This window comes from Neolamprologus brichardi, chromosome 14 (assembly GCF_056152115.1).
Source record: "Neolamprologus brichardi isolate AB-2024 chromosome 14, ASM5615211v1, whole genome shotgun sequence".
NCBI lineage: Eukaryota > Metazoa > Chordata > Actinopteri > Cichliformes > Cichlidae > Neolamprologus > Neolamprologus brichardi.
The window spans coordinates 31861991-31887780 of record NC_142117.1 but is presented as its reverse complement, the minus strand read 5'-3'; the positions used below and the strand labels follow the sequence as shown (position 1 = coordinate 31887780).

The following is a 25790-nucleotide window of genomic DNA, read 5'->3' as shown; positions in this document are numbered from 1 at the left end:
ATCGCTCCTACAGGCTCCTGGTGCATTCACTGACCCTTTGAAAACGATGCACGTTCTCGTACTAAATCCTTCGGGATGCTCAAGATAACGAAAAGCTGTCAGTGTCTTTCATGTTAAAATTTTTACCACATCTAGCTTTGCATTTGTTTAGGTAACCTCATATTCAGGTAAATTAATTCAATATTGACTGACATTGTATGTCAGTATTTGCACAGGACATCCTTAAGGGAGAGTTTAGACATATGTTTGGACATATGTCTAAACTCTGTAGTCACATCTCTGAATATCACACAATATATATATATATATATATATATATATATATATATATATATATATATATATATATATATATATATATATATATATATATATATATATATATATATATAATCACACACTTCACACACTTCTTTTTCATAGAATTATGGTGTACATATTTTTTCGTAATGCAATTTGCACTACTGCCTATTACAATGTCAGTCTCACTATTATGTTTTTTTTTTTATCTAGCAGTACAAGCCTATTATTAGGCTATTATTGTCAGCACATGTGGCACTTTTCCACTTTCCAGAGTTTTTACCCACTATCCTAATTGCATAAAACCAAGGAAGTGCTTAGTGCAGTTGAGCAAAAGTGGGTTATTCAACATTTTCAGATTAGTAACAATGTCTTGTGTTTGCTTTTTTCATTTATTCATTTCTGATTCGTGTTCATGCTTGAATTTTAAAGAGTGCAATATTGCCAGTAGCATTTAAATGCAGCTTTGCTCCCTGTGAGTTGTGTGAAGGCAGCTAGATGGAGGAAGTTATTCAGCCTGTCCTTTACAGGCTATAATTCTTTACATTATTGTGTCATCCTTCATATGTGTTAACGTTAATGTGACACAGATATGACTGACGACACAAGAAACTGGAAATAATGAAGCCTCTTGGGCCTACTCTATTCGTTGTAAACGTAAATATGACCATTTCATTCAGCGCTTGTCCCGCACTTGCAGTAATTTCGAGGACATAGCAGTCAGTTAACAAAAACAAGTTTATTTAAATGGTTTAGCTAAAGCCTCTATAGTAGTTTAAAGGCACGGGAGTGTAAAATGGGTATATATAAACTTTCAAAGCCTCTATTTTAATTCCGCATTATTGCGAATATTGAGCTCACACATGATGGAACGTTGTACCGTTTCTAGTCAGGAATCCAGACGGACGTTTATTTCAAACGGACCACAACATCTCTCCGAAAGTTGACGTGGAAGTGTTTGTGTACAATGGCTGATACTAAAGTAGAAATTTCAGCTGACAGCTCGACTGCAGCACAAAATGTAAATGCGGCTTCACAGCCGAACAATCCTCTGTCGAGGAAGCTTAATAAGATATTAGAAACCAGACTTGACAACGACAAGGTAAGTGGGAAGACGTTAGCTTCTCGCTATTTGGCTAACTAGCTGAATGTAGCAACGAAATAAGTCGTGTTTAAATCAGCCGTTCATTATTATTAGAATGATTTTTCGAAGATAATCTTTCTAGGTGGCAGTTGATCATCTCTGACTCTATCAAAGCTCAGTAATAACATTGGTCAGATCTTTAGCTGTCCAAGACTTAGCTTTTTGCTGCATCCATTCACTCTTGTTATTCCACCAGAAAATGCTTGTTATTTAGCTCAAATAAAAGGAAACATACACTTCAAGTGTGAAAATGCAGGCCACAAAACTATTTCCACATTTTATGTTCATTTTGAGATATGTGAATTTGTCAGCTAAAGCAGCAGATAGCTTGGGACATTACAGTTGTCACAACACTGCAGCTGACAGTAATTGTTTTGTTGCTTTGTACTTCCAGGAGATGCTTGAGGCTCTGAAGGCGCTGTCGGTGTTCTTCACCGAAAACAGTTTACGCACCAGGAGAAATCTTCGCGGGGATATAGAGAGGCGAAGTCTGGCGATCAACGAGGAGTTTGCACGAATATTTAAAGGAGTAAAAGAGGTGATACGGAGTTTATTATAACTGATGAGCTCTCAAGGCTGTGGGATCATAGCCAGAAAAATTTATAGAATATATGTGCAGTAACTCAGGTGGGTTTGGGATTTCCACAATGAGCAAATTAATCTGTTAATTTTTAACTTTATTTGATAAAAACAGCAAATATTAGGACTTTTTATTTCTAAAGAAAACAGCATTTCAGGGAGTGAAATTAGAGAGAGTGATTTATTAAGACTTCTACTACTTCCAAACAATTTATCTGGGCATTCATAGTCTTTTAATACTGGATATTTTGTTCTGACGAAGAATGAGTCATTACTTTTATGTAGTTCTGTGTGCCAATGTCATTTCCAAAACTAATTTATTAATGCTTTTAAAGTTGCTTCTGTGGAGAAAAATGCCATCATTCAATCATAGACATCTCTTCCCTTTATATATATATTCATACTTCAAATGCACCAAAAGTAATTTAAAGTTAGTTTTTGTTCTCGTACTAAGGAAGCACTGATTCAGTTTTTTCCATTTCTGATACAAGGCTATGGTAGCGCTGAGAAATTAAAAATGCACTGTGACTTAAAAAAATATAACAATGATGATAGTAATAATAATAATATTAATAATAACCTTGGTTAGACTGAGAGGCTGGGTGCATTAATAAGGTCTTAGAAGCAGGGATAAGCAGGGATCTGTCCATGTAGAGCTTTATATCTTAATAACAGAATTTTAAAGTGGATTCTAAAAATCTCTGGAAGCCAGTAAAGGGATCCAAGAATAGGTGTAATATGTGACCACCCCCTAGATTTTGTTAGCAGCCTTGCTCCTTGCGTTGTGCCCCAGTTGGTGACGAGCTAATGAGGACCAAGAGATGCACATGAAAAGTGCATTAGAATAATCAAGGCAGCAGAAAATTTAAGTTAAAGATGATTGAATGACAGTGAAGGATTGATTTTCACAATATTGTCTTACCAGCATCAGGATGAAGGAAGTTTGAAATGTAAAAACACTGCAAAATCACAGACAAATGAAAAGCTCACAAAACACGCAACAGAACACACAGACACAATGAGGATGATTTAGAGGAGACAATAACGTGAGAGAACAGCTGCAGTAAACAGCTAACAGCAAATATATATCTACAGGATTATATGCCTTATTATTTATTGCCTTTCCTGTTTTTCTCTCTCACAACACTGACAGATCGCCTGCTTATTTCAGGCATGTCTCAATAGAGTCCGTTGCATCTTTCAGTTTCTATCACTTCAGTAGCTTTATGATGTTGTCTTTACTTCATGTTATTATCTCCCTTAAATCACTTCTGTTGCAGTTAAGGGAGCTTTGGTTTTATTAAATTTTTATTATTTATAAGATTTTTTTAACTTTTATTTTTCTTCAGTTGTATATTTTGTGTGCTTTTTCAGCATTTATTCAATTAACGGATGTTTTTACCAGTGGGTTTGACCTCTCAGGCCACAAATACAATACGCTGAGAAGGTACAGTACAGTGCTGATACCGTGGTATCAATATCAAGTACTGATCCAGTACAATTGTTGTTTCAATAAACTGCATTACTTATTCCGAGGAGAGAAGAGAACTGGGAATCATTTCATCTTTTGTTTAAAGCAACAGCATATCCTACTGAACTTAAATGTAGAATGTAAATACTTCCAAGAATATAACTTTACAGAGTTGGTATTTGCTGGTAAATGATGAACTGGTAGAAGGAAAAAATGCATTCATGTTATTTTGTAAATTTAGTTGCACAAGTCTCATTTAGAGTAAGTTTAAAGTCTTCACTGCATGTGGCCAAATGGCCATTCATGGTCATCCTGGTTTCTCCATTCCCTGCTCTTAGTCACACTATGGGTGCATCACCTCACATACACACACAACATGCTGAGTGGAGCTAAGAAGATACAAATGCGGTAAACATAACAAGATTAGGAGTGAGCGTGCCTTGAGGGCAGCCATTCCCCAACTTCAGACCACTGTGGCCCACTTTGACATGTGAAAACTGTCTGCCATGCAGTCAAACTTGTAGTCACATCTCTGAATATCACACAAATTAAATTAAATTATTTGCATGACTTTTGGAGCCAATCCTGAAGAATTTTATTTTATAGACCCGTACAATGATTGGACCAAAAGGACTATAATCTGATTTACCCTTCATCCTATAGAAGTAAGTCAGGTAACATTTGAAAAGGCTCAGCTTTCAAAATTGTGTGTTTCAATCGGTTTAAAGTTTTCAAATTGCGTAAGGAAAAAAAATAATTTCAGTTGACTAATTCTTTTATTTTTATTATTTTTTAATGAGTTGATTGTAACTGATGGGCGCAACTACCATACCTTCACACCCCATCAATAGGCCCTAGCACATACTTGGGGAATTTCTGTATTAGGGAAAGCATGCTGGATGTTGTCAGTTATGTCAACTCATTTGACCACAGTTAACGGTTAAAGCTTTTGCAAACATACATAGAAAAGCTTTTAGCATCACAGATGTGAAAAGCCTCCAAACTTCTCACCTTTTGATGTGAGCTTCCTCCCTGCTATGTTGGCTCTTCCATTAGAAACTGGTGCACTGCAGCTGATTTGTGGTGCTGTAAACTAAGAACTGAATTAAATGCATTGGCCTTTTAAATCAGCTGTTGTCACAACACCAGATCAAGCATTTTGAGTAAGGCTCAGGCTGCTATCCAATCCAAATATCACACTAGTACATTCCTTAATCGAAAGCTGATATCCAAGATCGGTCCTACAGATACTTTATCTCTCTTTATGCAACTCACTAGATCTTGTGCGAAAAGACTAGTTATTGGGCGAGTCACTGATCTAGAGTTCAGAGCCCAGACGACTTGCAGAAATCTAATAAAATCTAATAAAATAAAAATATGCTTACAATTTGGATATTTCTTTATCCAAAACACAAAAATGTGTGGTCTGGACCAGCTTTAGAAATGTTTTCACGGCACACTGTAGTACGACTTGTGTTTAGCTTTTGATCAGAGGTGCATCAGTGCTGGTGTAACTGATTTCACATGATCTGTAGGAGCTTGAAAGTGTTCACGAGGATGTCCAGGCGATGAGCACATGTTGTGAAGAAATGACCAATAGATTGAAGGTACGTTAATAAGCTCCATATGTTTCAAAATTCTCCTGTAAGTTTAAAAAACATGACCTCGTTTATTCTTATAGGCTTGATGGCGTGTATCAAAAATATGACTAAAGTGATTCTAGAGTTTATTTTGGGAATATAGTTATTGTAAACTGTCTTTTAAACATAATTCCTCTTCTACAGGCTGCAAAAGAGCAAACACAGGACCTCATAGTGAAAACCAACAAGCTGCAAGGAGAAAAGTGAGTAGATTTGGATGTGTGTGGAGATCAGCTTTGTAACTTGATGTATATTTATGTTTTTAAAAAAGGATACAGGTGAAGAATCAATTGTGAATTGTCCTTAAGAATAAACAAAAGGAAATAGACAGTTCAGTTGGATGCCTATAATTTGTACTTAATGGCTGACTGACAATCTTAATATCTTTTATCACATTAATGGATGGAATAACTTGCGTATACTTAAGTGCACTGATGCACTTAAGTAAAATTCTGCAGCAGGAAAAAGTTTGGTTCACTTTGAAAGTTATTGAACTTTATTTTTTACTTTATTGTTATTTGAAAGTTTATTGGACCCAGTTTGTTTGGAAAAATAGATCATGCAGTATAGGATAGCACTTTCTTGTTTTCCCATATTTGCCCCGTACTGTTAGCTGCCAAATAGGACTTCTCCATTTAACTGGAACATGTTTAAAAAAAATGCAAGTGTAGTATTAATACTATTCTGATTGTTTACAATATAAGATGGTTAGCAAAAGAGGAGCAGACCATAAAAGGCCATAAAAATAAAACTAATACAGAATCCTACAAATTCAGGCCAGTTATGCTTATTACTTATTTAACACTTACTTTAAATGACTAAAGTAAAAGTTCAAATATCTCTTAATTCAGCTGACTTTACACATAAATGCTTTATAAATCTTTAACACCTCTATGCCACCTCTGCAAAAACCAATGTTCTCATTTATTCATTGACACACACCATTGGGGGCAATGAGAATCAAATCTGGACAACTACCATCTGTCTTCCAGCTGTCCTACTTCAGTGTTACAGTTTCAATATCCACAAGTATGTGGGGCTCAGCTTAGTCTTGAGTTGCTTGGTGATTTATACTGCAGTGAATACTGCTGCAAGTCATCAAGGTGGGCTCCAGTAGCGGCGTGTGAACAGGTATAATCCCAGTTTTAGATGCAAAGGACGTACAAGGTTATTACTGAAAGTTCTCTGACCATCACTCATTTAGGTGATAGTGTTACACGTGAACATGAACTCTGTACCTCTGCATCAGATCTACATTGTAACTTACACCATAGCCGGAACCCTATTTTAACCCTACGCTGTAACCTTCTGCGACATGCATCTTTCCGAGAAAGATAACTTCATGTCGGGTCGAAACATAGCACAGCGACTTGTGTGGTGCGGAAGTTTGCGGTGTAGTTATGAAAGGAGTTTCTGGTTACTGTGTAAGTTGGGATAAATATTTCCCACAGAAGTCAAAATCAAGCTTAAATTGTGTGCTTTAGTAAGTCAGCTTTTTAAAGTTCTGGCTTTAAATTAGTAATATTATTGTACTTAAAAACCTTACTGCACAAGGTGATTTGATGTTACTAATATCTTTGATAAGTTACTGCATTTTTAACTGTACTTTGAATGTAGCTGTAAAATAATTAACAGTTAAGATTCAGAAGAACAAGACAATATTAATAATCCTTACAGTCTTCTCTACATGTAAATGTAAGTCTCAAAATCAAGGGTTTGTGGGGGTTTTTCCTGTGCGCTCTCAGATCTAATTGAAGCCAGACTCTTACTGGAGAGCAGGCGTCAGTACATTCCTGCGTGGGTGCGTGTGTACATTAAGATTTGCTGACAGCACATATTAACATCTATCAGATATGCAGATCCAGTACAGCTCATGATACCGAGTCAAACTGTAGACACGCAGTGTATATTGGGTACTCTCTTACAGCTCTTGGAATACTGATGAATATTTTTTGCTTGAAAGCCTTCCAATAATTTTTTTATCTAGGTTTCATTAATCTGAATTTGGCCACAAGAGTGCTGGCAGCAATGCAAAAATAAAATGCCCACCCTCCCAACATCCTGTTGGCTGATGGCTGACAATTCGGGTGGGGTTCATTAACATTTGTGCCAGATGTGACCTCCCCGCTCAGTGACCTTGCGAGTTGACATGGAGGCAGGGGTAGAGATAATGTAGATTTCTGGCAAAAGACATTGCTGACAGCTGTGATGTACTGCGGCAATTCCATGCTCCACTGGCACAGCTTCAGGACCTCCTAGACAAAAAGGTGACATGGGAGCAGTGGCAGCAAGATTGAAGAGGAAGGAGATGAGTTCCGAGACTGAGAGCAATGAAAGACACCGGTGGGGATAAAGCCAACAGTGAGCGTGTGCAGGCAATTTCTTTTAAAAACAATGTGTCGCTTTGTGCAGTGGGTCCTGTTGAAGCTGAACATTCAGAGGTTTTACAAGAATGCCCTTCTGAGTGGCCTCTTGCCTTGTCTTCTTCTTTGCGTAGCAGTCCCGTGGGACCTGCTGTCTGTCTGTGTGACATTTTCATTTGCAGAACCGCAATGCCCCCGCAACGAGATTGGACGCTGGGCTATGACCTTGTCTTCAGCAATTTTGTCCCAGAAGAGTTGCCAAGGGAAGTGTGCAGTCAGACTGTCTTCCTTCAGCCACTCAGCTCACTGCAGCACCCCACTCCAGTCTTCTTGGTCCGATCTATTTCAGGTCACACAACCCTCTGCAGTCCCGAGACACTTCTTCTTTTTTTTATGTTTTGTCCTGTTGACACTTATTATAGCAGTGCTGCATTTGCCGCACAATCCCCCATGTTTTGCTTACAGGGCAGCTCTACTGAGAGAGTGTAATCGTTTTCAAAGGCCTGCAGATGCTCCAAAATTGTATTTACTTGGCCGGGGAGGCCTGTCCTCTACTGTTTGCCGTCTTATCTGCCGGTGGCACTGTGTCATTTGTCAACACTAATGAAATGGAAGGCAACAGCAGATCACTTACAGTGTGCAGAAGCAAAGGTGGGAGCAGAGAGCTCCTTTGTTTCGAGCTCGTTCTGTTCAAAGATGCTGTCAGCAAGAGCACATTAGGTTGATATGTTGTGTGCTGTTCCTTAATGAAATGTAATGTTACCCACCTGTACTGCTTTGTGTGATCATTGCGTTAGTGTGACATGTCATGGTGTTGAACAAGTTTAGACATCTCACAAACAGATGTTTCCGTGCAACCGCATGAGCCAGAGCTGAAGGGCATGAACTGTTGGAGCTGTTTACTGAGACGCTCGTAGTTGGCTGCCTGCATGGCTAAGATTTACCTGCATTTCCGTTGTGGCAGAAACTCATTTACCACATTAATTCCGTGAGCATGTGATGAATGATCAAATATGGATCCCTGAGAATAAATGTTCTCAGTACGACGTCGGGGCAGGTCATTAATAAATACAAGAGTGCTGAAACCCCTTAGAGAACAATCAGGGACATCAATGACAACCCGTGTAAAATGACACTTGAGCGTTATTAAGACTCAGCTTGCTGCTAATGAGGACATGGCTGTGAGTATGCCTTTGTGCTTTCTGATGTAACTGCATGCTCTCTCTGATCGCTGGCACATGGCTAACAGCTTTTGGGAGTGCCAAATTCCTCTGCAATTCTTTGAAATGGCCCCTGCTAGATGCTAATGCATAATCGACCTACATGCTTCTGAACTCGTGTGAGACGTTTGGACATTTGCTTATTAAGGAGAGGTGTTGCAATTCTTTTTAAACAAGTCACCTTACATAAGAGCAAATGGAATTGGTAAACGGTGCTCTGCGATCAGGCTGTCAGTTTTTATAAACTTGGTGCAGCGCTATGAGCTTGGCACTGTGAGGTAATTAAGAAGGTACTGACAAGGCTGTTTATGAGCTTATGCAGTGTTATATTGCTTAAACAATTTTCATGCTTGAAGAGACTAAATCAATTGGCCTTATTGGTAAATCTGAGCACACACAGAGACACCAGCAAAGACACAGGCTGTGACTTGTTTTCATCGCGTCACATAACCCAGCTCTAATTCAATTTTGCACGTGTTGGATATTGTTAAGATCAAAGGTAAAATATTGACTTAATTTTCCTTTGAACCACTAACTCATAGTCTCTTGTCATACTTACAGTGTGCTGTTTCCGATTCACTCAAGTACTGTGCCTCTCTCTGGTATTCAGTAATTGCAGTCTTGCGAAGAATGTGTCATGTCCTGACAGCACTGTAGAAAATGATCCTCCTGCTCCACTGTTCCTTTGCTCTTGTTTGGTGTGTAAGAGAGCTCCCACAATCCCCCTCTTTTCACCTTGTGCAGCCTCTTTGTTGTGATTTACATCCTGGAGGAACGGGTCTGTCACTCCTGGCTCGGATGTGAGGGGGCATTTCTTATCTTCTAAAGGTGAATCCGATGATGCGGGAGCAAAGTTTTTTTTGTGCCGCTGCTAACATGTCTGTCAAGTTCGGCGTTTCCACACGGCGCAGACTAATTAAGGATGCGAAACAACGGGGTACGAGTGTTGCCTTAGGATGGACCGCATTATGTCGTATTTTATTTAGAATGGGAAGTTGAGTAAATAATAAGTAGTGGTTCACCCATAAGAACTGAAAATAAACACTTAAGCTTCATTGTTCCCTTTGAGAAATTGCTAATGATTTTTCTTTTTGTTGTTGTTGTACATCCGTGCGTTTGCCTTTTTATTCCCTCTCTCCCATTGTGAAGATAAGTACCTTAAATGATAGAAATTCCATGTTTCTACCACAGTATCTGACTGTAGAACAGATGATCCAATTAGATTTTTGTCAAAGCCTGCTGCATAAATTTGCATATCGGTGATAAAAATCGTTTTTCTTCAGACAGCCATTGCTTCTCACCCTAAACGAGTTTACAGATTTTGAATTAACAGTGAGTGTGTTTGTGTGAGGACCAGCATGTTCACATGGAAATTGTTTCTCTCTGTTTAGTTAATGACCTTGTTAGCATAGCTTGTTATTTTGGTGCGATATCATTGTTTGAGTGCCTCTTGTTTTAATTTGTTATCTCGCAGTAATGTGATGTTTTTTTCCACTTACTCCAGCCAATTTTAATTCCATTTGCCTCCCTTTGCCTTTGAAGTTCAGTGCATTCTCTTCTCGCAGGTACTTCTTATGCAAAACATACACGTTTGTTCTTTTACTTTACCTAAATATTGTACTGTTAGGTGTTTCTAACAGGATAAAGAGCTGCTTTGGACAATCCCCTAGTGAAAACCTGAAACACAAAAGGCCAGTTTATGTAGGAGGTGCTCTGCTTTATCGCTGAAAAAGTTAAAAAAAAAAGCCTAAACTTTTTACAGTCACCACTTACAATTTTGATGTCGACAGGTAGCTGTAATGAAGCCAGCTTTTAAAATATGCAATCCAAGCGTGCCGTTGGATCTGTTGTGTGCTGCAGCAAAATCTCAATAAAGATTTTGCTTGAGGTCCTACAGTGTGTGTGAGCCTTGGCAAGTTCTACAGAGAAATACTGAATTACTAGTTTCTGTAACAGTTTTACAACCCTTTACTTTCAGCCGGCTGAGCACTAGTAATGGCCATGTGAGACACAACTGTCAGATAATGTTGGGTTCTTCTATTCTACTCAAATAACCCAGTTATTTACTGATCTTTCTGCACTTTTTGCAAAGAGAGAGACTATAGAGGAGTTGGCTCACACGGGGATGAAGGGAGGACACGTTGCTGTTCCGCTATCCCGTGACAGAGTTCCCCATTTGATCAAGGTGGTTTCCATGGTCACTACTGTGTTAAGACACTTATTGTCACACTGATAGCGATCGCTCTGCAGTCATTGGTGACAAAACCTGGCCGGTATCTGGCTCTGTGCTTTCTTTGTGTCTCTTCTCTTACTCTGATATTCAAGCTGCTTCACATGATGCCTGTGTCCCACCCTGCTTTTACTCTGTTTTCTCTGTTTGTGAGCATGTGTGTGAAGAGTGTGATTGCCATCTGCTGCAGGATTTTGATCATTGCACCCTGTTGACAGCTTGCCCCCTTCTTTGTTAAATGAAGGCATATAAGGTAGTTTTTCACACCTTTTTATTTGTGCAGTAAGGAAACACAAGGGGCCGTAACGAAATGCTGCGATAACACTCTTTGATGAAAGACTGAAGAAAACAATTTTTTTTTTCTATGACAAAAATCCACAAGGGTTTTATAGAAAGACATAAAACATCATGATGATAAGCAAATACCCTGCTGAACAGAAACTAAAACAGAAGTGCATCATAAGGATAAGAAAATGTTTTATTACAGTGCAGCTGTGACAAGTCAAGGTAATGAACAACATTTATCTCTTTCCATTCAGTCAGCGTCTGGAGGTGAGGGCTCAGGTTGCTCAGGCATTCCTCACCAAGTTCCAGCTATCTAATGAGGAGATGGCCACACTGCGAGGGTCTCGAGATGGACCCATTACTGAGGTAAATCTCTACTGTCGTGAACAACGAATTAGAAGAAGTGACAAATCTTATGTTTTGCAGGGGAAGGATTAGGAGACTTAGACCGACTGTATTTTATCTTTAATTTTTTTGACTAGTCTTCAGTGATCATCTTTCTACTCGAGGCTATACTACCTGCATACTCCATGAAATCTATAGTAAGATGTGAACAGTACTACAATTTCTTAGGAAGTAAATGTTCAATGCTATATTTTCCATCCCTTTATACATTATATCAAGAACTGAATGCAAATACAAAAAGAAAGCTGCATTATTGATCAAATGCACTTTATGTTGTCCAAGTTTTTATGTTTTTTACTGAGTACAACACTTTGGTCCATTGCTGTTGTTTTTAAAATTAAATTTGTTGCAATTTGACTTGCAATTATTTTGAAATGAGACAGCGCTTCTTCAGCTTCATATACATAATATCATAGAATGAGTTTTTAAAGAGCGTTGTGGTGGCTTAGCACTGTTGTCTCATCACAAGAAGGTCCCTTGTTTGAATCCACCAGCTGTCTGGGGCCTTCTGTGTTGAGTTTACATGTGTGCATCTCTTCTCTCTGGATACTCTGGCTTCCTCCCACAGTCCAAAGACTGCTTAGTTATTTGATGATTTGAAATTCACAGGAGGTTTTGTTGGCTGTCTATCTTTCTGTGCAAGCCATGGGACAGATTAGCGACCTGTCCAGGGTGGGATAGGCTCCGGATGCCATGTGTTTTGTCATGCCCCAAAACAACAGTTTTTTTTCCAGAATATCAGATTGTTTTTGCAGTTCTGTTAGCATTATTGCTCAGATTACCTAATTTGCGTGTTGTTTATTTTGCCAGGATTTCTTCAAAGCTCTCAACCGAGTGAAGCACATCCATGAAGATGTGAAAATCCTCCTGCGAACTAACCAGCAAACTGCAGGGTAAGATCCACATTTCACTGTGTAACTGCTTTTGCCTCCACTTTCCCTGAAATAAAAGAATGTCACTTACAGTAATTGAATCTGTGTTATATTCATCTCTATTAAATTTAATAATTTAAGTGGAAGAATTACCAGTAAAGTGTATTCACATCACTGTTATGCTTCTGACATTATGCAGCAAGTCTCGAGTGTTTAATGTGTGGTCTTGGCTTGCATGCTTCTTCTAGGTTAGAGATCATGGAGCAGATGGCAGTGTTACAGGAGACCTCATATGAGCAGCTCTACCGCTGGGCTCAAAGTGAGTGCAGAGTAGAAATACATAAAAGGCATGTGCGTGTTGTGAAAAAACAAATAAAAGTATGATTTTTTTGTTGCTTTTGATCACGATGTGTTCTTTTTGGTTTCGCATTTAAACAGAAAACTTTGCTCTTTCAAGTGTGAGTAATTGCGTGTATTGGATACATTTAAGGATACATGTGACTCATATCCTGTCTGTCTTTGCAAAAGAATGCCAGACTGCAATATTTTCCGCAGCTTAGCCATGTGTTTTGTCACTGATGTCAAATGGATTGGAAATAAACTGTTTAGGTCACAGTAACCTCATTTGTGTCTTCATGAAATGACAAAATGTAGAGCGTCGGCTAAATTATGAGCTGCTCTACACACGCTTGTTTTGCTGTGGTTTAGACCTGCCAAAAGCCTGAAATACAGAGATTTGTCAAGTAATAGTTTGTTAACTGTGAAGTGACACTAGGTTAGAACGTTGTTTGGTCGTTTTTGAATTATGTATTTTGGGGGAACCTCTTTTTTGTCAGTTGTTTAAGACTGAGAAACAAAATTTATTTGCAGATACAATTGCAGATTTATCTGTGTTTCCAGCTTGAGTTGAGATTGACAACAGTGGATTGTGTGTTTTGCCACAGTCTGGAAGCTTGGCTGTGTGCTTGTACTGTGTGAAACACAAGCAGAGTCACCAAATTCAGGGGAAAATAGAAGAAGAAGAAAAAGACGAAAGAAAACTTGTTTTCTTCTTCTTCTTTGATTTGCTGTCCCCTGCAGGGTCGCCATGATCCACAACATTTAGCAACAAGGAGTAGAGCATAACTCTTAAGACTTGAGGTGTTAAAATCATCTGATTCTGCTCCAGTGGAAGTATTTCTTGTTTTATTTTGTTTCTTTCACCATAGATGAATGCAGGGGACTGACCCAGGAGACGTGTGATATCAGCCCCGTCTTAACTCAAGCCATGGAAGCCTTACAGGACCGACCTGTTCTTTACAAGTAACGTATAATCACACACATTAACAGAAGCATGTCTCTGTGTTTGTCTTTCTCTTTGTGTCAGCATGTCTTAAAGTCCTGAACCACAGGATCATATTGTGACTAAAACATTATTTTGGATTTCATAGTAATAATAGTACGGTAGGCCACAAAATACATCTACAAACATTCACTACAAATCCATGTTAACTTCAAAATTATGTGGGGGTTTTTTTCACAGTGACTATTGCACTGTGTTATTGTCTTCTTTGGGCAGTCAGTGGTGAACAGTGAGAACTAAGGACATTGTTGTCACTGTGACCTTGGAAAGAGAAGCAAAAAGCGTCTAAGTTATAAAATGATGGCCTGGTACAACCAAATGTTGCCCTTGTGCAGCCTGTAGGACAGGAGAGGGGAGGTCTGCTAAAAGAGAAAAAACAATCCCTCTTATTATAAAAATGCTCAAATAGTATTAAATATATGTCTGCAAATTTCTGAAAAATCCTCTATAAGTAGTATAAATACAAAGGTTGTATTTTGAATTTCCAAATCTACATCACTCATATGTCTGTGAAGGTTCTCAGTCATCCAGGTCATCGTAGTCAAAGGAGCTTGCAAAGAAAAGCGTCTGGACTTCTTTAAGTTACTTGAAGACGTTTCACCTCTCATCCGAGAAGCTTCTTCAGTTCTAAGGTCAAATGGTGGAGAGTCCCAGATATAAACCTAGTGGGAGTATCCCCCCACAGAGGGACAAAAGGACCCCCTGATGATCCTCTAATCGCCTGAGCCAAGGTGTGAAACTGGGTGAGCGACCATCTTTGAACAGAGGCGGTGGTTTACGACGCCAACTGTCTGCCATCTATAATCCAGTTTTGAGTTCCCTCCCCAGACGCCTTAACACCCACTCACATCCTGGGCCATCTGACCTCAGGAATTCGCATGATAAGGTGGGGCCAGGTTTCACAATGAGTTCACCCGAAACTCTGGCTTATTGGGACCCACACCCAGTTTCACACCTTGGCTCAGGCGATTAGAGGATCATCAGGGGGTCCTTTTGTCCCTCTGTGGGGGGACACTCCCACTAGGTTTAAATCTGGGACTCCCCACCATTTGACCTTAGAACTGAAGAAGCTTCTCGGATGAGAGGTGAAACGTCTTCAAGCAACTTAAAGAAGTCCAGACGCTTTTCTTTCCAAGCTCCTTTGACTACATCACTCATAGTTTTTATAAGGAGTATCCAAGAAAATGGAAATCACTTTCCTTTGCACTCAGTTTTCCTCTCCAAAATTCATTGTGTATGTTTTTTAAAGTCAACACAAACAGTATAATGTACTGTGTAAGCAGTCTTTCTTTCTTTCATTGCTGATTGTTTATCTGCATCATTCCCCCTGCAGGCTACAGAAATCAGTGTAACATCTTTACCATTTTCTTTCTTATAAGCCAAAGAGAAATAGTCATTAGTCTTGTTTTGTTGTTGTTGTTTTGTTTTGTACAATTACAAATGTTTCCAATTCAGTTCAGTTTTATTTATATAAAGCCAAATCACACTAAGAGTTGCTTCAAGGTGCTTTATATTGTAAGGTAAAGACCCTATGATAATACAGAGAAAACCCCCTATAAGCAAGCCCTTGGCCACAGCGGGAAGGAAAAACTTCTATTTAACAGCAGAAGCAGGGAGGGAATCTGAAAAGTAGAGAGGGACTTTTGATTGTAATGGGGGATTTATTCTTCTGTGTCAAATATATGCTGTTAGTAAGTGTTAACCACAAAACTCTTTCTAATGAAGACATATCCTACACCTTAACCCGATGTGCCCTGCCTGGAAATGCAACTACACGTTCCACTGAGGTAGCCCACAACTATTGCGAATGACCTATTAAGTACTGTTTGTGTATTTCTGGGTACTTTATTGCTCCAGTTATTGAATTTATCAGTGAGAGAATAACAATCATTCAATATAAGAAGTTATAGTCAAAGCCTCAACATAAGTAGAGGCTAAGACACAGATTTCAGCAAATTTGTGGAGGGAGATTGCTGAATACCAGAATGTACAAAGAAATATCAAAGCTACGAACTCAAGGGGCAAATATGTTTGCCTCTGCGGAAAAAAACCACAACACAGAGCGGAGATCCAGGAGGGAAAAAAGTCCCGACCTTCTCTTTGTTTGTATTGCGGCTGACACCAGATTCAAAACACTGGGACGTGACCACGAAGTAATTAACACATAAAACTCCACGCAAAAGCACAAATGCTTTTAACAGTGTTGCCACTTATGTAGGTTATGTTGTAGCGCATTAGTCTAAATCCACAGTAAGTCTGTAAATACAACTTGGACACGCATAAATATTGATGCTTTGACTGAAGCAACAGAATGAATGCAGGGGTAATGCTCTGTGTGCTCAAAATTAGCCAAATGCATTCAAATGTATAAAGGTGTGCTACGGGTCAAAGATTTTCTAATTGATAGAATTTTCATCGCGTGTCAGGCTAATTCATTTTGGTCACTGTCTCGCACAGTTGTGTTATTGAAGCAAATCCAGTCAAACCAAAGCTAGGACTTGACACGTTAATTCCAAATTAAACGTGTTAAATTGAAAAGGCTAAGGAACAAAAAAAATTAATTGCCCAGTGTTTTGGACCATGTGAGTCAATAACATTGAAACATATTACTCACAGAAAGAGGAAAAGCTTAAGGGCTGTATCAACATGTGTTTTAAACCAGTGAATATCAGTATCTGCAAATAATTTATACCTTCTAGTACAGGAGAAGGTCATTCGTCCTCACAGAGAACAAATATTTGCTCATAGATTTTCCGAGGCATACCGTGAGATTAACAAGACAAGTGAAAGTTTCACACATTTTTTTTTGTTTTTTTGCTCTGTTTGTTTTTGTGGCAGACCTCTCCTGTCTGTCCCGCTTTCTCGGAAATGCACCTGTCTCTGCACCCACAAAGTTTCCAAGGTCAAGCTCTGGCTGTGGATGTTGAGGCTTAGAGAGAATCTTAAGTCAGCGCTATCTTCTGTTTAGTCTGTCACAGAGCCTGACACTGCATGGTCTTCAGAATAACCTTAAACTCTTTCCTTCTGGAAAAGCTCCCTTCATTGTTGACTTTACCGGCTGACCACACTGCAGCCTGCACAACAGTACAGCTGCTTGTTTCACATTACGTTTGGTTGTTAATTATTGCTTTTTTTCCTTTTGTTTTGTAAGGTACACTCTGGATGAGTTTGGCACTGCACGCAGGTGTGCCGTGGTTCGAGGTTTTATCGACGCCCTCACCCGTGGTGGGCCAGGAGGAACTCCCCGGCCTATAGAGATGCATTCACATGACCCTTTGAGGTACAACTCCCCTCACACTGTAATTTTACTTTAGGTTGTCTAACTGGATTTAAGAGCTGAATACTGGTTTTTCCAATCTTAAAAAAAGAGCTTATTGTCATATAAGTGATCATTTTTAAGTTATCAGGTCTGTGGTAAGTCCTTTATAGTTTAGGGAGTCTTCCCTTTAAGTCAGGAATGTCTAGGTCTGCACATCTCAAAAGACACATGGCTGTTTGTCTTTAATTCTTTGATGTTGTTGCATAAATAATATATCATTCTTTTAAAAAATCAGAAGAAAAGTTGCAGAATCTTGAACAACTATTACTTATGAAAATTCAGTTTTTGATGATATGATAAGGAGAGCTTCTCTAATAAATTATTCAGTAGAACTTTAGTTCTACTGAACAGTTCTTCAGAAGCATAATCATGCCTTTAAAATATTTAGGCTATAAGTATTCTAGAGCATAAATCAATCACAGTTTGTTCCTTACTCCTTCGAATTTGGACTCTTAAAATCCAATTCAGGAAGATATTAAATGTCTATTGAATAACAGGATTTGAGTGTGCCCGAGTTTCCTGTTGTACCACACACTCCATCTTCCCCCTTCCTCCTCTGCCCAGGAGCCAAATGGGAGATTTTCTCAGAACACCAGCCATGTTTGGAACACAAAATCACCTCCACTTTATAGGAAGCACCAACAGTTCTGAGAACATCAAGTTCTTTCTCACCTCCTTATGTCCTCGCTCACACACTCGCAGTCACACAAACATACACTATAATAATTTAAGCTTAGCTTTTCTGTTTTTTACCATTATGTAACTAAAATTCATGCTGTGTGTTTTTTGGCTGAGGGGAGTGAAACGCGATGGCCCACTGTTGTAGCTGTGACCACGGTATGGAAAGATTAGCCTTGGCTCGGTCCATTGTTGACATGCTGTTTTGTCACCCTTTCAGGTATGTTGGGGATATGCTGGCCTGGCTGCACCAAGCCACTGCCTCAGAGAAAGAGCATCTGGAAGCTCTGCTGAAACAAGTCACTCTGCAAGGTAATGACAAATTATACAATGCACAGTTAAATTCCCATCATCCAGTTCAGGTTTCTGTCCTAAGGCTAATATGGTTGTATGACAATAGGAAGTCATATAAATCGTCTATTCACTAACTATGCTGTAGTTAAGGAATGATGTATCTTTTCTCAGTTGTATATTTATGAATCCAGTGATTACATATACAGTGATCTCAAATGCTAATGTATATTTTATGTCTTTGTGCCTTTTGCTTGCATTAGGCGTGGAGGATAACATGCAGGAAGTGGTTGGACACATTACAGAAGGAGTCTGCAGGCCGCTAAAAGTGAGCAATCACATCAAACTACTGGACGGCTGTTTGTGCATCACTATTTGACTGATTTACTCACCGTTAATGTTCCTCAGGTTCGGATAGAACAAGTCATAGTAGCAGAGCCAGGCGCTGTCCTTCTTTACAAGCTGTCCAACTTGCTCAAGTTCTACCACCACACCATCAGGTATTTAAAGTTTTGGTCCAAATAACTCAGCAGCAACCGCAGAGCTGAAATGAAAGGTTGATTAATCAGCAACAAAAACCTGAAAAACATCAATTTCAATAATGAAATAATCAATGAACTCATTGTGTAGAACAAAGAATTCTGTGGCTTTTTCGACTGGTTTTTGCAAACTGTGGAGTTAGTCTCTTTTCTATTTTATTTTCTATTAGCCATTACAGTAACTTTCAGGTTTCACACCTTTGGTTGAACAAAAGATGCTACTTTAAGCTTTTAAAGTGTGAGATTTTACGGTTTTTTCTGCTAAAGAACGGTAAACAAAGGTAATTGATCATGCAAACATACACTGAATGTGGCTGTCTGTTTATCTCCCTATTTGGTCTTTGTCCAGCTCAATCATTGGAACCAGTGTGGCCTCCTTGCTCATCACTATTGAGGAAATGCACTCACTCAGCAAAAAGATGTTCTTCAACAGTCTAAGCCTTCATGCAAGCAGACTCATGGACAAGGTAGCATAATCCACAGTATTGTTTTTTTTCACACATTTGTGGGGAAGTGGCTGTTTTAAAAAAAAAAAACAAAAAACACTAGTGCAGACATAATAATAGAGAATAGAACACTTGTAGTGTAATTTAGAAAAGGTGTCACCATATTGTCTGTCCAGCAGAGAGCACTCTGTCTTAGCTATGTACCATATGCTCTTGTGTTACACATTTACTATACAAGCAAAAGGTCCCTGGTTCAATCCCACGAGGACACACAGATCGTTCCTTTTCTAGTAACAAATCTTCGTCAAAAGTTGTAAACTAGTTTGTAAAATACTGTGTTAGAGAGTTTCTAAATAGTTATATCATCACTTTTCTTTTTGTTATAGCTTCAGTTGACTATTTGTGTATGATTATAATAAATGTCTGGTGAAATGTCAGTGTTTATTTAATTTTTTGTCCCCTAAAAAAGATCATCGGCCTCAAAAAGCCAGTATCGGTTAGTCTCTTTATGACATCTTAACTAAAGAAAGAGATAAAAGTTCACAATGTTCTTTCATAAAAATGCTTAAATGACAGTGTAGTGAAGTTTGGTATTGCACCATGTGGACACACTTTGTATATTTCAGCTCTACGTCTAAACCCTCAAACACAACAAGGCTATTTCTGAACCACTTATGCTTGTAAACAATTTCGGCCTGCTGGCCGCATCATCAAAATGGCTCTAGCTGCCAAGAAACACCAGACTTGTCACCATTTAGTCAAATTGCCATCCAAATATACCTCAGCACGAGCAGTAGCTCTTCCACATTACATGCTGGCTGTGTCCCGATCGATAGCAGTTACAAGAATTATTGCTGTAGCTTGCTGTTAATCAAATTGGAGGCCCTCAGGGTTTTGGTGTCAATTCCACCTAATGCCAGGAACACAGCTTTCTCATAATTTGCTCTATTAGTTGGACAAAGGTGGCCATGCTCAGTTCCACATTGTGTGTCCAGAGGCCAATAAAATCAAAACCCTCTTCATTAAAAAAACAGCTCAACCGACTGAAGATCAGTGTGATAGCAGGTTGTAGCATTGTGTGCAGTGTAGTTGGTTGACAACTTGCCTGTGTGGAGGATATATCCTGCACACAACTAACCATTGTGATTGCCATTTTGGTTGTTTTTCTACTTCGCTTACATCTTGTCTTATGGCGCCGTCTGCCTGAGCAGGTGGAGCTACCACCTGCAGACCTGGGACCTACAGCCTCCCTCACTCAGACCCTCTCCCTTCTCAGGGAGGTGTTGGCCTCCCACGACTCCTCAGTGGTTCCTCTGGATGCTCGTCAAGCTGACTTTGCTCAGGTAAATACATGTTTCTGGATTTAAAAAAATGTATTCCCTAAACTAACCTCCCTTTATTGTTGTCTATTGTAATATTTGTTTCCATCTATTAATTTAGAAAAGGTGCTATTTAACTCAGTGATTAAGGCTTTGTCTTACTTTTTCTCTCCCAGGTTCTTTCTTGCATATTGGACCCCCTCCTACAGTTGTGTACTGTGTCAGCCAGTAACCTTGGCACAGCTGACATGGCTACATATATGGTCAACTCACTGTATGTCATGAAGACCACATTGGCCCTCTTTGAATTTACAGACAAGAGGCTTGAGATGCTCGAGTTCCAGGTCTGTTCCAGTTGTAAACATACATAAATAATTAGCGAATTAGACATTCTTTTTCTCATTTTACGTAGCTGTATTTGATGAATAAGTAAACACCGTGACTCTAATAACAATGATTAAAAACCATATGCCGGTATGGAACAAGACTTGTTGAATCACAAGTCTCTGTTATTCCACATTACTGCATCTGTATTGTTCATTATTAATAGCTGATAATTATTCCCATCCTTTTCATTACAATCCGCAGAGGCCAAATCTTTCACTAAAGAGATCTAATTTGCTGTCTCATAAAAGGGTGTGCATCGTGCATTGTTGTTCACGCTCCAATAGTCCCTCTACCCCTTTATTTTTAGCACTTTTTTTGTGTAATTGAACACCACAAGAGCTCCAGTAGAAGCTTCATTATCAACAGCACAGTGATTCTCCATTAATCACAAGTACCATTTATTCACAATGCAGGCTTGGACTTGAATTTGGATCCACTCTTTCCCACATTTTTCAGATCGAGGCTCACCTGGACACTCTGATCAACGAGCAGGCATCCTACGTGCTGACCAGAGCCGGACTAAGTTATATCTACAACTGTGTCCAGCAGCACAGCGCTGAGCAGGTCTCACACAGAGCACTTAAACACATGTTCACATGTGTTCACTTATGAGTTTATAGAACTGGATTTTTTTTCTGTCATTTCTCTTGTTAAACACGCTAATGGTCCTCCTCTTTTTTTTTTTTAATAGTATACAGACTCCCGCAGTATTATTTGCACTACCGCTTTGAGACACATTTACAGGCTTTACTATTGCTATGGTTACATGACCATTTTCTTTGTTAGGGCATAATAGCATGTCCATCAGATTTTTCAAATGAAGGCAACCGAGAAGGGCAGATCTTATCAGCTTGTATTTAAAGATGGGTTCTCCAGTAGTGTCCTGTGCAGATAGGAGCTGATGAGCCTCCCACCCTCTTTATGACACATTTTGCCACTGGACTGACTAAGACTCATAGTTGTGGTTTAGCATGCAAGCTTTGACTCTGGGTCATGTCAGGACATACCACACCCTGCTGCTGCAGTTCAACACAGAGGTCAATCATAAACTGTGATCTTCTGCAGACTATTTCTCTGCCCGGGTGGCCTGTCTTGTTTTATTTTTTTTGTGGTTGTCTTTTTAAAAAGATTAAATCACGCCTTTTGCACTTGATTCCAGCCCAACTGTTTAACTCCTTAATACTGTGTGGTGTGCTGTATTTTGGTTTTTTTATGATGCATTAAATTTCAGAAACAACAAAACAAAACTATGATTTTAAATGAGGCTTTTCACAGAGCTTGTTGCTAGCAGAGGACTTTGCAGGTTCATAGTATGTCTGTTAATGTAGCCATATCCCTATAAAACGACTCTTTTGCTTTGAACCTTGCACTGCTTTCTATTTGCTGGTTTTAATGTTGGCAATTTAGGCGCTTAAGCTTGAGTTAATGTTACCATTCTGGATAATCAGTGGCAGCTAATTGCCTCAAAGGTATCTGCTGTTGTGTGCACACAGTCAGGCATTTATTTACTCAGTGTAGTTAACGTCAGGATTTAGGAAGGACATTTCTCTTTTTCACAAATCGAGGCGTGCATTTCTGATTTCAGTAATTTTGCAAAGATGAACTACACTGACGAGTGTTTTCCTAATTCTGTGTCTTATAGGTCAATTGGAGGTTGGGTACTGATTTAAAATAGTGTCTTTGTAAATTTCAGATTGTAAATCATCTAAACCACATATAATTAAATCAGGAATAGCTCCAACTAACCCTGTTAGGCCTTTTAAAAGGACAAGAAAGGAAGTGTCATGCACTGATGCATATTTACATTTATAGATGCTGAGATAAAGATGACATTTTATCATGATATAGCACTTAGATCATATCGTCTAGCCCTATTGTAAATCATCTTTCCAGCCAGCTCTCTAGGGGTCAGCTAAGCCATGCACAATTACGATTACCTTTTTGCAAGCATTTTAAGTTTTGGCCACACGAGCAGGTTTTAGCTGCTGCTTAAGGCAGCATAGACAGTACACAAAGAAACCTTTTTGGCACTGCATGCAGACGTGAATAAATGGAGACCCTCCACTGCCTTACCTTTGTTCAGTTCTTTACATTGTTGCTGCTCGAGCGCTGTAACCTGAAGGTGAATTCTGAACTGACAGTTACTTTTCTTTTCTTAGGGTGCTCTGTCCCTCCTCCCCGGCATGGACAGCTCTTCTGTGAAGGCGGCAATGGTGAGTTATGCTAAATGTGTTAATAAAGCTAAGGCCCATGCAGATACCTGATTCATGATGCCTGCTGTTACCCTTCGCATGCAAACAGGTCCAGTTTGATCGGTACTTGTCGTCCCCTGACACGCTTGTGATGCCGCAGCTCAACTTCCTGCTAAGTGCAGCCATCAAGTGAGTTTCTGTCCCTAATGTTGATAGGTGTTTCTCTGTTCACACAGAGAACAGCATACATGCAATATTCAGGCCTCAGATTAAATGTTTACCCAAATCACCTGGTGTAATAACAGAGTTTAGAGCGTTGTTCTGACTGAATAAAAATAGAACCGGAGCATCGACCTAATTATGTTCAACATTCATCACTTACTCAGATGTAATACGATCATTACTGCATTCTAAACAAAACACTCGAATAAATTTACAGAGAGTTTGGATACTAAATTGCTGAAGCCACCAACACATCAAGAGCACGGTGGGCAGAACTGGCTGTATTTGTCTTACTGATCAGAAAAAGCACATGCTTTTAGCTCAATGCAGCTGCTACATTGGAGGGCTCTTTCTATGAGTTACGTTTACTGGAAAGTGCAGCAGGCTTGAGGAGCACTCTGTACCTCAGGTTAATGTTCTCTATTAATGGACATGGAGGACTGATGGGCAGGACGCCATTAATTAGCTTCTGGTCCATTTCTCACCCTCGCTTCGTTCCCTGAAATCATCCCTCCTCTTTGTCTTTCTCCCTCTCTCCCCGCTATCGCTCACGTCCGCTCCTCTGCTCACCTAAACACATATAAACAGCCGCCTGCACTCTGAAAAATGCTCCTGGAGCCCACAAATAATGGGAATGTGATTTTCGACTCCTTTCGCTTCACTTTTTGTTTTTCTTTCTTAGTGCACTTGGTTTGGAGTGTGTGGCGTTACACTCAGCACTGTGCTACCTCGTTCTCTGCGGGCCAATTAAAAATATGGATTCTCAAGAGCGTGAGTGGGATACAACCAAGGTGCTCCCACTGTGTCCCCGAGTCCTCTCACCAGGCTCTTCAGCCCAGTTGTTCTATCCTCTATTTCTATTGCACTGCAAATAAAATGGTCACTTAATGTTTCTTGGACAACACTGAAGCAAATCCTGTCTGTAGATAAAGAAGTCGCAACTAAAATAAAACGTAGTAATGTTCTTTTTTTGTTATTGTCCAATTATAATTAGTTCCCCAAAATATATGAAGGTAATGTCTTTCACAGTATCGTAAACACCAACATACTAACAAATAGAAGAAAATGGCTTTATTATAATACAAGCACAGTTGTTAAAAATTGCTGCCAATTATTGTTTTGTTTTGTCTGTTTTTTAAGTTGGCTACATTTTAGAGCTTTAGAACTTTAGATGAATAGTGGCGCCAGATCTTAATTGCATAATTATGACGTCTGTAAAATTGGAACAGAAATCGGAGAAAGAGATTAAAAGTCCCTCATGTGAGCGGTATTTTCTTTGCCAAGTCAGTATGTGTTGTTGTGGCAGTCACCTGATTCTTGTGCCTTAATGCTGTAATGTGCGTCCATAGATGGCAGTGTGCACCACACACTGTTGTTCTTTGTTTTGGTACAGCAGTGGCAGCGCACATTGGTCACATGAAAAGACACATCTCATTCAAGGCTGACTTTATTCAGCTCTTGATCAGTGATTAATTGCAACATGCCTTCACTTGCCCGATTAAAAAAAGCTTAAAAAGCCAATTTGATACTGCAACATTGACGGTTAGGTTTTCACGAGTTGTATTTGTTTGTGCAGGGAGCAGATTTTCCGCCAGTCGACAGAGTTGGTTTGCCGAGCCTACGGGGAGGTTTACACAGCTCTGACCAGCCCAGCTAATGCCTACAACGACCCAGAAAACCTGGTGCCCAGATCCCCTCAGCAGGTTCAGACCTTGCTGTCCTGAGAGACACTTTTGTGCCACTTTGTTGATCTCAAATACACCGGGCGAAGCACAGGCCCAGCAAAGGTCAGCCCGCAGGGTATTTAAAGAGCCGTGTAAGTTGTATAGTGTAATAACATCAAAGTATATAAAAGTAGGAGTAAAGGTGGGGTACCTTCTGGGAAATGTGGGGTGTGGTCACTGACCTCAGAGAGAGACAGGACCTGTATATAGAGAGCATTATATGTATATGCTGTATGATGTTTTCACTTTCACTGGGGCTTTCTATCTGTTTTCACACTGTGTGCTCTTTGGGTTCTATAAGTGTATCTATAAAGTATCTGTACTGAAAATATTGAACATTATATAAAACAAAATAAAAAATAATTTAACAGACTTTTCCAATTTGTTTCTTCACTACACTGACAGGGAAAAACTAAACAGCATTGCAAGGGGGAACCTCAGAAACTCCAACAAAGGCCATGTTTATTTCAATCGCAGCTGTTTCAAGTTGTGGGTTTAACACAGAATTTATTTTTTATAGGTGCAGTTGGCTTCCATGCAGTCCTTAATATGAGTAGTTGAATGTAGTTGCTGACACAAAATTTGATCTTGTCATCATCTTCACACACCCAAAGCAATAATTTGTCTATACATTTACATATAAAACTGGACTGACTTTCAGCCTAAGGTGCAGTATAACTTCACGTCATTTGTAGGCATACACCTTTAAATTAACGTTACACTATATGGGCAAACGCATTAGGTCACACATCATTGAATTTAATAATGCTTTGGGATTGTTTTTTCTGGAGTTGTCCTGGGTCTTTTAGCTCCAAGGAAATC

The 25790-nt window shown here is 39.4% G+C and overlaps 1 protein-coding gene across 1 annotated transcript; it reads left to right on the top strand.

The window, feature by feature from the left end:
* The first annotated feature begins 1208 nt into the window (after window positions 1-1208).
* On the top strand, window positions 1209-25340 carry cog6 (component of oligomeric golgi complex 6). Its single transcript, XM_006796611.3, has 19 exons — window positions 1209-1402; window positions 1839-1982; window positions 5030-5101; window positions 5279-5337; window positions 11487-11598; window positions 12448-12530; window positions 12758-12828; window positions 13718-13811; window positions 17003-17131; window positions 18069-18160; window positions 18403-18467; window positions 18548-18639; window positions 19028-19145; window positions 20336-20467; window positions 20620-20787; window positions 21287-21394; window positions 22990-23043; window positions 23132-23211; window positions 24821-25340. The coding sequence occupies exons 1-19, from the start codon at window positions 1268-1270 to the stop codon at window positions 24966-24968; spliced, it is 1956 nt and encodes a 651-aa protein (XP_006796674.1). The 5' UTR covers window positions 1209-1267; the 3' UTR covers window positions 24969-25340.
* The last annotated feature ends 450 nt before the right edge of the window (window positions 25341-25790 follow it).